At 45.6% G+C, this 14,872-nt stretch overlaps 1 protein-coding gene across 1 annotated transcript; it reads left to right on the top strand.

The window, feature by feature from the left end:
* Nucleotides 1-4,720: 4,720 nt before the first annotated feature.
* LOC311327774 (flavin-containing monooxygenase 5-like) lies at nt 4,721-13,905 on the top strand. Its single transcript, XM_084460877.1, has 10 exons — nt 4,721-4,817; nt 6,294-6,432; nt 7,035-7,223; nt 7,880-8,045; nt 8,696-8,838; nt 9,259-9,455; nt 9,549-9,684; nt 9,811-10,030; nt 10,128-10,200; nt 11,238-13,905. Exons 2-10 carry the CDS (start codon nt 6,301-6,303, stop codon nt 11,644-11,646), a joined length of 1,665 nt encoding a protein of 554 aa, XP_084317003.1. The 5' UTR covers nt 4,721-4,817; nt 6,294-6,300; the 3' UTR covers nt 11,647-13,905.
* The last annotated feature ends 967 nt before the right edge of the window (nt 13,906-14,872 follow it).

The following is a 14,872-nucleotide window of genomic DNA, read 5'->3' as shown; positions in this document are numbered from 1 at the left end:
CTGAACCATTGTATATGATCATAAGTAACCTTAAAACAGGGCTAAACATGTATTTTCCCTTTACTACTCCTTTAAGCACCTCCACAACGTGATGCTTTTGTATACTGCTGCTGTATCCTGTCTCAGTCGGGACAAAGCAGATCTCATTGTCACACCTGAATCAGAGGTCGTTTTCTCTCCCCTCTTCTCTGTCTTTGCAGATCTCCTATTCCAGCCTGTTATCTCCCTGTCTTCCTCCATGCGAGGGGTCTCCGAGGGCCAGCAGCAGGGGCGGCAGGTGTTCGAGGACCACAGCTTCGACATCACCTGCTCCATCCAGCCACAGTACCCAGGAGGCTCCTTCCACCTCACCTTTACCGGCTCCAACACAATTCTGAGACACGCCCACCCAGCTGTCAATCACTCTGCCAACTTCCTGTTTCCTGCTGCAAACCACGGCCACCAAGGAAACTATAGTTGTGTTTACGAGGTCTACGTTTTCTCTCGTAACTTCACCTCGGAGAGTGAGCTCCTCTCTGTCACTGTCACAGGTAACGGAGGATGGATTTTTGAAACCGCAATCTGTACCTTTTACACACGATCAATTGGTTGGGTCACACATTTAAAGCGCTTTGGGTTGGTATTGAGTGAATCTAACGGTCAGTGAGTCATTTGATTGCTGTGGTGATCGTGGGATAGGTGACCACAGACTTCTAACATGTATGTCAGTAGCACTAACTGAAAAATGTAGAACTAGAAATTGTAGTTCTGAGCAGGCAGGACCAAATCTATACAAGTGACGTCAAATGCGTCATTTTACATCATTCGTTTAGTTTTTTTTTTTTTGAAAGTGTGAAAAATAGCCCGAGGGAACATCGAGGGAAAGAAAACCACAATAATTGTAGCATACTGCACATTTTGGAACCATCCAAATCTGAATGCTAATCGGGGAAATGGCCTTTTAACTGCCTCTCTCCACCGTCCACAAACAAAGTAGCAACACTTTTGACTGGAACAGAAAACGACTTTTCATCTGACGGCTTAATCTGATCCGACGATTATCCGTTTCCTCATCCACTGTGTTTGTGTTCCAGACTCTCCCCTCACAGCTTTCATTATCAGACTGGTTGTGCTGGTGGTGCTGCTGACTTTGATGATATCCACCAGTGCCCTTTATCTGTTCTTTAAGGTAAACGCTATCACACAGGGTCATTATAGCTATGGCACAGAGATCAACGACCACATTTGCCTATCTGCTTGCTGATACTTGCTCTAGTTTTGCTTGTGATCTGCGCATTAACTTGTTCATTTCTTGACGTCTCTCCCTGTTCCTGACTCTTGGTGTTGTGTCTCTCCAGACCTCCAGAGCTGACGCGGGGAAAGGCACAACCTAGAGGATGGAGCGAGAAGAAACTGCAGGTCTGATCTGAGATCAGTCATGTGGTGACTGACAGTGTAGGAGCCATAATGTTTATTTTGTTTGTGTATGTTTATATTTGGTTTATTGTTTATGAGCCTGCATAACTGCCTTTGTTTATTGTCTATTATTTTGTCTAATTGGGTTCCACTAATTGTTGTGGTTCTAAAAGGGTGTGGTTCTACCTACATAACTGGAGGGAGGGCCTAGAACAGGTAGACAGAGAGAGAGAGAGAGGGGTTAGTTGGCTCGGGATATTTTCTGTCGACCGTCATATTTACGTTTTCATTCATTTCTTTCAGTTTAGTTTCATATTGTTCTCTTCCTCATAAGTTGAAGTGCTATTTAGTTTGATTTAATAAAACCTTAAACGTCATTTTCGTCTGGACATGGATCTCTCAAACGAGTCAAACAGCAACGAGTCCATCTAAACCTCTCAGCGACCCTATATTGTTTTGTTTAGAAGTCGCTACAATAGACCGTATTGGGGGAAGGTGTTCTATTAGTGGACATTAGAAGTTTGACCCAAGTCTATTTTTATCAAGTAAAAAAAAAAAAGGTTTTTAGATTTAATTAATTGCTTATATTGAACAGTTTATCAAAATAATGCCTGTTTCCATGTCTGCAACGACATGGCATAGCTAGCTACTATGCTTATTGAGAATGCCAGCCAACTTTAGCTAGCTAGGCTAATGCTTAGAGATCATGACATTCCCATAAATAGCACGGATATTAACTTGGGCTGGAAACTGGAAACTTTAACGCGTTAAATTCATTCATGCAAATTAATCATATTACCAAAACTGACCCCAACTTCCTCCCGTAATTCCAAACGCAAGTGTTCACCTGGCTGAATTACTGAAATGCAGATTATTCACCAGGTAAACATTCGCGTAAACTGAGTAAAGTTGGTTTCATATTGGATATTCAAGGAACCTTCACATTCAAAATGGTGAATTTTGTTTAAAAAAAACTTCCAGGTGGAAATTTTGATAAAACTACTAGTTTGCACATATTGCAGTTATGTCTTTCCACCGAAGCAAAAAAAAACAACTCTGATTCCTCTAACAATCCTGGCTCCAGCCCCTGAATGTGTATGTGTCAGCCCCCAGCTCCAGCCCCCCCCACAATAAAAAATAAAAGTAAATACTAGTATTTTAAACTAATCATGATTAATCACAGCCTATTATTGTTGATTTTTTCGATCGATTGACAACCCTAATATAAACATAAAATTGCCAGGATAGCTCAGTCTTGTTGTAGCTAAAATATTCGCTGAAAACAATATTTTTTATATATACAGATTTAGCAGATTCTACTGACTCAGCCAACATCCTGGTTAGCAGGCCATCAGTGAAAGCAGTTGTGATTTTGAAAACCTTTGGATAATGATGTCTGATCAAAAGATAGGAAATAAACCCCACCGGTGAAGACCGTGTGTCTCTAGCCCTCTCAGGGGCTGAGTTGTGGGGTGCATGGCGTGGTGGCGAGACTCCGCCCCCTCGGGTCAGAGCCAGTCGGGGACAGTGTCGCCCGCTGAGCAGTAGTCATAACTAGACCACCGAGCATCTGGAAAATGCGCGGTGTCATAGTGTTTTTGTCTTGATGTTCTGGGACCACTGCCTCTTGTGGTAGCAACATAGAACTGCAGGTCAACAACAAGACAGAGGAAGGGAGTGACAACCGGACATTTGCTATCCTTGGTGCGCTGGCTTACAGCCACGTACAAAAACAGCAAACAAAAGCACTACAACAACGAACGGTAATATAGGCCGACTCCTCGGCTAGGTACTTGCCACAGCTATGGGAAGATCTGGCAACCGGTCACCAGAAAACCGGTGTTCTTGTAGGGAGATGATGGGTGATCAGCATGGAAGTCAGCCAATCTGTCTGGTTGCCATCAGCTGCGACGGGCGAGAGCGCCGGGCCCGTGCAGAGGTGGAGGGGCGTGCAGGTGAGGACGCGTGGGGACGCGCGCCATGATCACCGGAGACCGGAGGGAACTCTGGAGAGGCGGAGCGCCGCCGGAAAGATGCCCGCGCCGAGACGCGCGTACCGCGCGGGAGGGGCGCGCAAGGAGGTCGGAGGTCAGGCGTGGGAACCCGAGCCGTAACAACAATATCCAATAGGCCCTGTGCACCAGCTCCACTACTTCCTGAAAGTCACTTGGCATCTTTATTTCCTGTCCTATATGATTGGATTAAGTGATTAATCAGGTGTGCGCTGGGTCTGCCGCACACCTGATTAATTACTTAATCCAATCATAGGACAGGAAATCTAGATGCCAAGTGACTTTCAGGAAGTAGTGGAGCTGGTGCACAGGGCCTATTGCGTTATAGGCTACATATAGGATGACTTTTATGCATGCGCAGAAAGGTCAAATAAAATTTTCAGAAGCCCCCAACAGATCCTTCAACACACCCCCATGTACCTCTGAGATGACTCGCATTTTTACTGCGGCATATTTGAATAATCTGACAGTCATAACAATATCCCATTGAGTCATATATACAGTAGGTTGACCTTTACACGTCCATAGAAAGCTCAAATAAAATTGTTTTCAGCAAGCGACACCAGTTCTTGTTCAAAACCTCCCTGTGTAGGCTACTTCTGAGATGAGTTATGTATTTTTACTGCAGTAGGCTATATTAATATTCTGATATTAGTGATAACAGTATCCTATTACGTTCTATATAGGCTTACCTTTACTGTAGCCTAGGCCTACATAAGCATAGAAAGCTCAAATTATGTTTAGCAACCAACACCAGATTCTTGTTCAACATAGTCTACTGTACCTCTGAGATTAATTTCATGTATTTTCACAGCAGCATTTCTTTGTAATCTGATATTACTATATTATAGTATTACTTATTATATACTCATAACAATATCCCATTGAGTTCCACAGTATATAAACTGCCCTTTACATTAGCATAGAAACGCAAAGCACATTTTCAGCAACCAACACCAGATTCTAGTTCAACACAGCCCCATGTACGGAAGCCCTACGCGGCCATACATTCATACATTTTTCTCGTGACACACACCGTTTTCTCGTGATAACGAGTTACCTCTGAGATGAGTTTCATGTATTTTTTACTCACAGCATATTTTAATAATAGACACGCATATTTTAATAATAGACACGCAGCACTCTCACTCTCTCTCTGCTTCTCACTTGCTATCTTTTCCTTTTCTTTGAAATATATCCTGTCTCACCCACAGTCAACAGAGGGAGCGAGAACAAGAGAGAGAAAGGTAATTAAATCAATATGCGTACTCTTATCCAGTAAATACGGTAATCTGAAGCTGAACGCACCCTTTTCCGGGTCCAACCCACTTTATACTGTAGACTGGTTCATGTACCACTAGAAGTTTATTTCCTACAGACTTCTTGCAGAATCCACACGAATCGTATCAGGTAAAACAAATGTAAACTTGTTTAATTCGCGTCACCTAGTTGGCATAAATCATGTGACATTTGAAAGCGAGTTATTTACAAATAACTTTTGCGAGTGGACTAGGTCTTCTTGTTGTTGTTGTTATTCGATAGTGATGGAGGGACAACTTTCACTTTGCTTATAACCGCATGTTCGTTGGTGTAACCCAGGCCTAGTCACTTCCCCTTATATATGTTTTGGTCACCTGTTTCTAATCCAGTATTTATCTTACTTTCACTTTGCTTATTTAGCCTTCATTTTCTCCGTCTCGATCATTTATCCAGACATTAACAGTCGAGTCTCATCAGGGATGATCCAACACATGTCTGACTGGAGATCAATAGATTGGTAGCCTACACAAAATGAACTACAGACATGTTATGGTGCTAAACATCGCTTGTATTCCTTCTATGTATGTAACTTTCCTACTGTGATACTATTTGCCCCACTATTTTAAGACTGTATATTTATTTGCCCAGGGACTGCGGGTGGAAATTAGCTGTTTTAGCTATAACCTTGTACAGTGCATCTTTCCCTATTCTATAGGGTAAATGTCTACTGTACCTTGTCCCTGTCTTAAAAATCAATAAAATCAATCAATCAATCAATCAAAACATCCCAGCTTAACTGCGGGGATTACAAGCCTAGTCTACACGAATTCAAAGCATTTGAGATAGTCCAGGCCTGCCAGAAAACACGCAGATGACTACTGCTTTGCACAGCAGAGGTAGGCTACTTAGAAGAACTCAATACTTGGCTACGCAGACATAATTAGGTCCTGGTGGTGTTTGATTAGGAAAAATGAACACTACATGCTTGTCTGTACGTGTACGCACCCAAACACACGGACACGCCCATCTAGATAGCCTACAATATCCAGTTATTATCAATATCAAGCAAATCAGCAACGTTTTAAGTAGGGCAGACCTACTATGGTTGGAAGGTTTCAAGGTTATTTTGAATATACTACTTGATTGCCTGTCTGCCATAAGGACTGGCTGGCAAATAACTTTTTACAACTGAATGCTGACAAGACCGAAGTCCTTATTGTTGCTGCAGACTTTATGGCTTCTAAGGTGGTGAATTACTTGGGGTCCTTAAAAGGAAATGTACACTCCAGTAACCCTCTCTCTGTGTGTCTCATCCCAGGTCCGGCATGGTTTAGGTATAGGTACTGCATTTGTAACGCGCTCCCCATCCAGTTGTTACACTGGCCCGGAGCGCCATTCACACACCGATGGCGGCAGCTGCTATTCAAGGCGCTTGCCTGCTCATTGGGAGCAATTTGGGGTTCAGTGTCTTGCCCAAGGACACTTCGACAGGTAGTCGGGAGGAGCCGGGATTCGAACCGCCGACCCTACGATCACTGAACGACCCGCTCTACCTCCTGAGCTATACCGGGGGTAGACTGACAGACAGTATGCTCAGTAACCCCCTCTCTGTGCGCCTCATCCCAGGTCCAGTATGGTGCGCACGGTAGCGGTGATCGGGGCGGGGCTCTCTGGGTTGACCAGCACCAAGGCGTGTCTGGAGGAGGGGCTTGAGCCCACCTGCTTCGAGAGCAGCGACGACATTGGGGGGCTGTGGAGATTTAAGGTGAGGGAACTGTGGTAGTCGGGTTAGCTGGTCTCGCTGGATTTACCTGGTGGGCCAGACTGTCTGTCTGTCAGTCTACCCCCCTGTCTGTCAGTCTACCCCCCTGTCTGTCAATCTACCCCCCTGTCTGTCAGTCTACCCCCCTGTCTGTCAGTCTACCCCCCTGTCTGTCAGTCTACCCCCCTGTCTGTCAATCTACCCCCCTGTCTGTCAGTCTACCCCCTGTCTATCAGTCTACCCCCCTGTCTGTCAGTCTACCCCCTGTCTATCAGTCTACCCCCCTGTCTGTCAGTCTACCCCCCTGTCTGTCAGTCTACCCCCCTGTCTGTCAGTCTACCCCCCTGTCTGTCAGTCTACCCCCCTGTCTGTCAGTCTACCCCCCTGTCTGTCAGTCTGGGGACCATTGACAAGATGGACGACCAGGCTATGGAAAGACTGTGGCCCTGGGGTTGCTTTTGATGTCCTTCAATCATAGCACACTGTATTCATGGTGACACAAAAACATTTTTAGACACATTCGTCTCAGACAGTGTGACCCAGTAGTCTCCTGACCTGCTCCAGTCTGAATGACCGGGTCCCCTCTCGTCATCGTCCCCCCGCAGGAGAAGCCGGAACCCGGCAGAGCCAACATCTACCACGCGGTGATCGTCAACACCTCCAAAGAGATGCTGGCCTTCAGCGACTTCCCCCCGCCCGCCGACCTGCCCAACAACATGCACCACTCCCAGCTGATGGTCTACCTGCGCCTCTACGTGCACAACTTCAACCTGCTGCGACACATACGCTTCCAGGTCAGGGGTCATCTAGAGGAGTTGTTTACCAGCGTGCCGTGAGGCGAGTCCAGGCGTGCCGTGGGGTTTGTGACGAGTGTCATGTGGTGACTTTCTGTGGATTCATGCAAATTGAAAGAAAGAGATTACCATGAAAGTCGTCATGTGGTCTCTTAAAGCAACGGTACATATTTGTTGAGAATTGACGATATGCATTGTGTTATTTTTGAAACCGAGTCCACAGAAGTGTAGTGTGGTGTGACTGGAAAAGGAACCAGAACACCTACTTTTAAATGAATCTCAGTGATAATTGAAAGGCTTCACAAGGAAAGGAATATCAATTTTACACGGGGAATGGAAAAGTATTTATTAGACCAATGTTTCTGCCTTAGCCTTCGTCAGGGACATGTGTCATGCACATCCAGTTCAACAAAATTGAGTGAATCTCCTCCACCTGAGGAGAAGTGGAAAAAGCAGCCTCTCGGATATGAACACAGGTGTGCCTTGAGATGTTGGGTTAGGGTTAGGGTTAGGGTTTGAGCGAATCTTGGCAAATCCTTTTTGACTAGATCAGTTAAAAATCTTCTACAGGCCCAAAACATTTAAAAACCACTCATCTAGAGGGAAGTTAGGTCCATTCACACGTCTACTATCTGCCTCCATTTTGTATGTTTCAGACCAGTGTGGTCAGCGTGAGGCAGGGTCCAGACTTCGCCGTGTCCGGCCAGTGGGAGGTGGTGACGGAGGACAAAGAGGGACAGAGGGACACCGGAGTCTTTGACGCGGTGATGGTCTGCACCGGTTTCTACACCCAACCACACCTGCCCCTCAAAGACTTCCCAGGTACGCTAGCAAACACCTGACAAGACCACATAGAAAATGTGTCTCCTATCGAGATTGTATCTAGATAATGATTTAGCCTGATTACATTTACACCTGGCGTTAATATGCGTTTCGATTATCTCCGATCCGTTTGAGATCCGATCGACTCTGTCCAGCTGACAATCGAACGTCACATCCTGTTTGTGCTTGAATATTTTCGTCCGACTAAATTGAGAGTAGACACTTTTGTCTCGTCTGGACTCCAACCTTGACCAGGATCCATTTTAATGCGTTCTTGCTAGCTGCCATGGAAGCCTGCTCCTTGCTGGTCTGGAACCGGCGCGTTCCAACGGCTACGTATTTCCGCTCACGTTGTTGATATGTGGATTAAAAAACGCATTTCCATTTACACTTCTATTAAATGTGGTCGAAACGCGTCCCCGACCACCTCCGGAGGTGGCTTGGCCGATCGGATCGCAATCCGTCCTCAAAACGTTTTGGGCGCATTTACACCTTTATTTTCATGTGGTTTAGCATGATCAGATCACCAAAAACGCATTTTAATGCCAGGTGTAAACGGGGTCATAGATAAATTTCTTTGTCACGATACAACTCATCATTTCGTCGGGATGGTCATTCAGTGACATTGTATTTTTCTGTCTGTGTGGAAGGTATTGAGAGCTTTGAGGGAAGGTATTTCCACAGTTGGGAATATCGCAATGCCGATGATTTGAAAGGGAAGAAAGTGGTGGTCATCGGCATCGGGAACTCTGGCGGCGACATCGCCGTGGACATAAGTAGAGTTGCTGAGCAGGTAAATGTACATCTTTGAACCATTTCCCCGCTTAAAATTAAACAGGCACACTTTGCCCGTTTATATAAGACCGAAGTTATCACAAGCCATGTTTCCATCCGCACGTTTTATGCGAATTAAGTTATATCGAATAAAAAATGCCTTATGTAAACAGTAAAATTCGATTAAAAATCATGAAAATCGACACAAACTTTGTACTGTCGATCTCATCAGATTTTCTCTCGTTCGATAAAAGTCTTTTGTGATAAATGCTTTATCCGATTTAAAGCTCTAGATGGAAACGCACGTTCGCCGGCTTTATTCACATTCATATTTTTAGCGACCCTCACACAATTCGATCGACAAGTGGACGGAAACATGGCTACAGTGACCTAACGTGAAGCGTCATCTTTTGTGCCCCCCACCCGCGTCGACGTACAGGTGTACCTCAGCACGCGGAGCGGGGCGTGGGTGATCAGCAGGGTAGGGTTTCGGGGGCTCCCCTGCGACATGGTGGGAATGTCCCGATGGGATCTCCTGAAGAAAAGACTCTTCCCATCGCGGACCGAGAGGATGATCGAGGAGGGCGTGAACCAAATGCTCGACCACACGCTGTACGGCTTGAAGCCGAAACACGGGTAACTGTTCGACGGACGCTAAAGCACATTGACGGTAGCGCTCTCCAGGGGGTCTGATGGTTCTCAAGGTCTTCGTGGTTCTGATGTCGGCAGGTTCTTTGCCAAGATCCCGGTGCTGAACGATGACCTGCCCGGTCGACTCATCTCCGGGCGAGTTCAGATGAAAGCCAACGTGACGGAGTTCCAAGGCTCCAGGGTGATGTTTGAGGACGGTAGCGTTGTGAACAAGGTACACACGCACGCACACACACACACACACACACACACACACACACACACACACACACACACACACACACACACACACACTCCATTACTCACTCTGTAATCACTCTTTTCTCTGTCCCACTCCAAGGTTGACGTGGTCGTGTTCGCAACAGGTTACAACTACGATTTCCCCTTCCTGCCGTCGGCTCTGCGGGCTAAAGTCGATCACCGGCTGTGTCTCTACCAGCACGTATTCCCCCCGGGACTGACCCCGCCCACCTTGGCCGTGGTCGGGTTCATCAACGGGGCGGGCGCCATCAACACGCTGTCCGAGATGCAGGCCCGCTGGGCCACCAGGGTCTTCCGAGGTACGGTTCCACGCCGTCGTTGTCACGGTAGAGTTAGCGTCGTTTGTAGATGATCTGTTCCTGCGTGTTCGTCATGCCGTTGTGTCTCTGCTTCCAGGCCTCGCGACGCTGCCCTCAGAAGAAGCCATGCTGCGCGATATAGCACAGGAAACCACGTCCATGCATGAAAGGTCCGACTACCTACCTACTGTACCTACTGTACCCACCTACCTACCTACCTACCTACCTACTGTACCTGTCTACCTACCTACCTACCTACTGTACCTACTGTACCTGCCTACCTACCTACCTACCTACCTACTGTACCCACCTACCTACCTACCTACCTATCTACCTACCTATCTACCTACCCACCTACCTACCTACCTACCCACCCACCTACCTACCTACCTACCTACCTACCTACCTACCTACCTACCTACCCATCTACCTACCCACCTACCTACCTACCTACCTACCTACCTACCTACCTACCTACCCACCTACCTACCTACCTACCTACCTACCTACCTACCTACCTACCTACCCATCTACCTACCCACCTACCTACCTACCTACCTACCTACCTACCTACCTACCTATCTACCTACCCATCTACCTACCCACCTACCTACCTACCTACCTACCTACCTACCCACCTACCTACCTACCTACCTACCTACCCACCCACCTACCTACCTATCTATCTACCTACCTACCTACCTACCTACCTACCTACCTACCTACCTACCTACCTACCTACCTACCTACCCACCCACCTACCTACCTACCTATCTATCTATCTACCTACCTACCTACCCACCCACCCACCCACCCACCCACCTACCTACCTACCTACCTACCTACCTACCTACCTACCTACCTACCCACCCACCCACCTACCTACCTACCTACCTACCTACCTACCCACCTACCCACCTACCTACCTACCTACCTACCTACCCACCTACCCACCTACCCACCTACCTACCTACCTACCTACCTACCTACCTACCTACCCACCCACCCACCTACCTACCTACCTACCTACCTACCTACCCACCTACCCACCTACCTACCTACCTACCTACCTACCTACCTACCTACCTACCTACCCACCTACCCACCTACCCACCTACCTACCTACCTACCTACCTACTTAAGCAGTTTACAAAGGATTAGCAAAACCTTAAATTGTTAGTAATCTATGTGTCTGCCAATCCTCCAGGTTTGTGTGTTCGGAGCGTAACCCTCTCCAGGTGGTGTACCTCCCGTACCTGGACTTCCTGGCTGGGCAGGTGGGGGCGCGCCCCAACGTCCTGGCGCTGCTGCTGAAGGACCCCAAACTGGGTATGGAGGTGCTTCTGGGTCCCACCACGCCGTACCAGTTCCGTTTGACTGGGCCAGGTCGATGGTCCGGGGCGCGCCAGGCCATCCTCACGCAGTGGGAACGCGTGTTCCAGCCCATGAGGACCAGGGTGGTACCAGAACCAGAAGCAACCAGAGCATCTTGTAGTTGGAGTGCGATTGTTACGGTGTCGGGCGTCGTGCTGTTGCTGTCCAGTCTGTACATCCAACCCAGAATATCGTCTATTCTCACTCAATCTACAGATTTCCTCTGTAATCTGTGGGGATGAAAACGAATACCAGGAGGGCTGAGAGATTATTAACCCCCTTAGGACGCATGTCACAGATTATATTCATACATTACAGTAATTTAGCTGACACTTTTATCCAAAGAGATTTACAATAATTTCATTTTTATATAATTGCATACTACTACTTGTCAGATCTCCATTCTAAAACAATTTATATTCTATATTGTAAGTATATTTGTATACTTTCTATTCCTCTAGCGATTTTATCATACACACACAGCAGAAACATGGGTTAGGGTTAGACGGAATCCTTATAATCTTGACTTCCTAGTTGAGCACAGTCAAATAGTATGCGATTTTTAAAACTATCTCAATTACACAAAAAGTAAGCTTGCATAACACAGCAATGTACAGCCCCCTTTCTATTGACATTCTAATAGTTGTAAATGTAACTGCATTGATTCTCTGTGGACATCTATTCACATTCTAAGTAGGTGACTTAGAGCGAATTGGCCATGGGTGAATTGACGATTTGTAAATAAAAGCCCTATTCGCTTTATAGAACTGTTCTGTTCTATAACTATACATGCCCAGGTAGTGAGAATAGGGCTAAAGCCTGTATGTATATATATATATATATATATATATATCTATATATATATATGCTTCAATAAATCTGCATGTGACTATGAATGCAATGCAGCTAGCCACCGAGAGGCTGTTTTCATGGCTAACTAACATTAGCCGCTAACATGGCTGTGTTTGGTGTGGCTACGTTTATTCAGTTGTCTGAGGAAGATCGTTGTCGCTCGAAACGTCACTTATTTTTTGTCCATAAATAACCTTAATGGGAGCTACAGTGTGAGGACTCTTACTTTTTTTGATACATATGCTTTTTTAGTCCAGCACCTGCCTTATTCATTATTTTGGGATGTGCGTGACGCACTTCTGATTTGGTAACTAACGTTAGGAACACAGACCGTTTCAAGAAAGAGGGACATTGCAGTATTTTTGGTGGAGTTCAATGGAAATGCTCCATGCCTGATATACAAGGAAAAAAATCCTGTTGTAAAGGAATATAATGTGAAGAGCTATTCATTACTAAAAATGGATAAGAGTGTCATAGGAAAAAACGAGCCACACAGCTGAGAGGGCTAACGTCTCAGTACAGGTCCAGGGCAGCGTCAACACGTTTCGCAACCCAGTTTAGTGATGACACCATTGAGTTTAGGGTTAAGGAAGACCCTAACCTTAACCCTAAACCTGACCCTCACCCTAACCATAACCTTAACCCTAAACTCAACGGTGTTCTTGCTAAACTGGGTTGCGAAAAGTAATCGTGCTCCAGGTGATCTGGAGCTATTCAAGATAAAATAAAAGTAAGGAAAAAAGATTTGCACGAACTGTTAAAATATTAAAATGTATAGAAACCAGTTTGAATTTGAATTCGAGACTGACTTGTGAGTCTAGTTATGGAAATGAAAAATGACATTTTCAGAAATATTGCACTTTCTTATAGTTGGTAGTACTTGGAAGTTGACATTGAAGTGGCCCTCCTATGAGTTGACGATACCAGCAGTGGCCCCAAGCCAATTAGAGTTTGAGGCCCCTGATGTAGAGTATCAGTGGGAGGTTTTCCAGGCGTCTGTGCGTTTATTTTCATCACGCTGCTCTGATAAAGAGCTGCACATAACTGTGACCGCCACTAGAGGGCTGGTCCTGATGTCCTGATGTCTGCCAAGGTCATTTTTCTTTTTCTTATTTCTATTTTTTTTGCAGATTATGAAAGTGTAAATTGTAAGCGTTCAAATGATGTGCCATGCATTCAAATCTGCAAATATTTGAAGATATGCTTCTGTGAATGTACACCTGAAATCACTAGGCAGAGAAAGGGGCCTCAAAGATTCAGAGCTGTTCACACTCGTCACAGGACATGGATTTTGACGACAGAATATGAGAAATTTAGTGATCCTAAAACTGTTTTTTATATTGAGTGGGTTATTCGCAACGTCCATTTTCATAATATGAAAAAATGGGGGGAAAAAAATACATATTTGAGTGCTTCCCCATCAGCTCGGACCTGCGGGGGTTAAAGAAGTATTGTGAAGGAGCCATGTTAAGATACAGATACAGATGTTTGCCCTATGATCTACTTAATGTATTGTACGTATGCATTACTCAATGAAATGTAATTTTATTATTTTGGAAATAACATTTTGTCTGATAATACGCATCCAATTAGGGTTATTTTGATTCTACGACATCAACCAGGTGATATCAAGTATGTACTAATTTCAAATACCGGTAAATAAAATAATGTTTTACCTTCGTCTCTCTGCTTTCTGTCTCCCCACCTCCTCATCCTCTATGAGCCTGTTCTGCTAAGTGCTAACTGTGCTTTGTTATATGATTCACTTAAATATCATATTAGAGACCACAGGGATAGCAAACACATAATGGCCGACCATGTAGGCAACTTCTCTGTAACTATTTGTGCACTCTACTGTTAGTCATGTCTCTCTTATGAAGTATCTAGCCGATGTTTACTACTCTGTTCTTAGCCAATAGACAACCATTTTCCAGTAGCTCGATCGTCTCGTTGAGAGGTCAGGGAAGAATTTTTGCAGCTCACTTATCTGGCCCCTGGGTGAAACTGTTTTTTTTGCTTCCCTCTGGAATATGTAGAGAGTGGGTCGTATGCCCTCCTCCCTTGTTCTCTGTAAAGCGCATTGTGTTGCCTCTGGGTATGAAATGCGCTATATAAATAAAGTTTGATTTGATTTGATAGGCTTGGGGATAAATTGCAGTTCAAGGTTAGTGAGCCTTCCAGTCGATGCCCTGCATTGGCCTGTGGGCAAGGTTCACATCACAACCGTGTTAGGCCTACTGATAGCGTACTGGTGGACCTCTACATTGTACCCTGCCTCCCTCCCCCAGGAGTCCGTCACACCCCCACTCTGGAGCCATGGTCACCTCCAGAGAGCCCCTCCCCGCAGGCCTCCACCTCCAGAACTGGGTCTGAGCCTGGACACCTGGCACCGCTTACTTCACCACCTGGGTGTGCGTTTTTTAAATAGGGTTGTCTGTCTCAATGCTTGGACAGGGAAAGTAACAGGCCAGGTGATAACAAAATATGTGACAGATGAGAAGGTGGCAAAAGTCCAAGGATTGTCTGCTCAGAACATTACAGTAGATTAGACCAGATTAACCTTTTTAACCCTGAAAGTAGAGTGACAACATTTTGAATATTAATTGGATTTTCCCT

This window comes from Borostomias antarcticus (assembly GCF_949987555.1).
Source record: "Borostomias antarcticus genome assembly, chromosome: 34".
Lineage (NCBI taxonomy): Eukaryota > Metazoa > Chordata > Actinopteri > Stomiiformes > Stomiidae > Borostomias > Borostomias antarcticus.
The sequence above is the reverse complement of the archived record's forward strand: the minus strand, read 5'-3'. Positions and strand labels throughout refer to the sequence as shown.

Excerpts from the sequence above, each read along its gene's own strand:
- LOC311327774 (XM_084460877.1), top strand. The coding sequence starts at position 6,301 with ATGGTGCGCACGGTAGCGGTGATCGGGGCGGGGCTCTCTGGGTTGACC. Across the intron at positions 7,224-7,879 it reads TGCGACACATACGCTTCCAG|ACCAGTGTGGTCAGCGTGAG; the intron begins GTCAGGGGTCAT and ends TGTATGTTTCAG. Across the intron at positions 8,046-8,695 it reads GCCCCTCAAAGACTTCCCAG|GTATTGAGAGCTTTGAGGGA; the intron begins GTACGCTAGCAA and ends TCTGTGTGGAAG.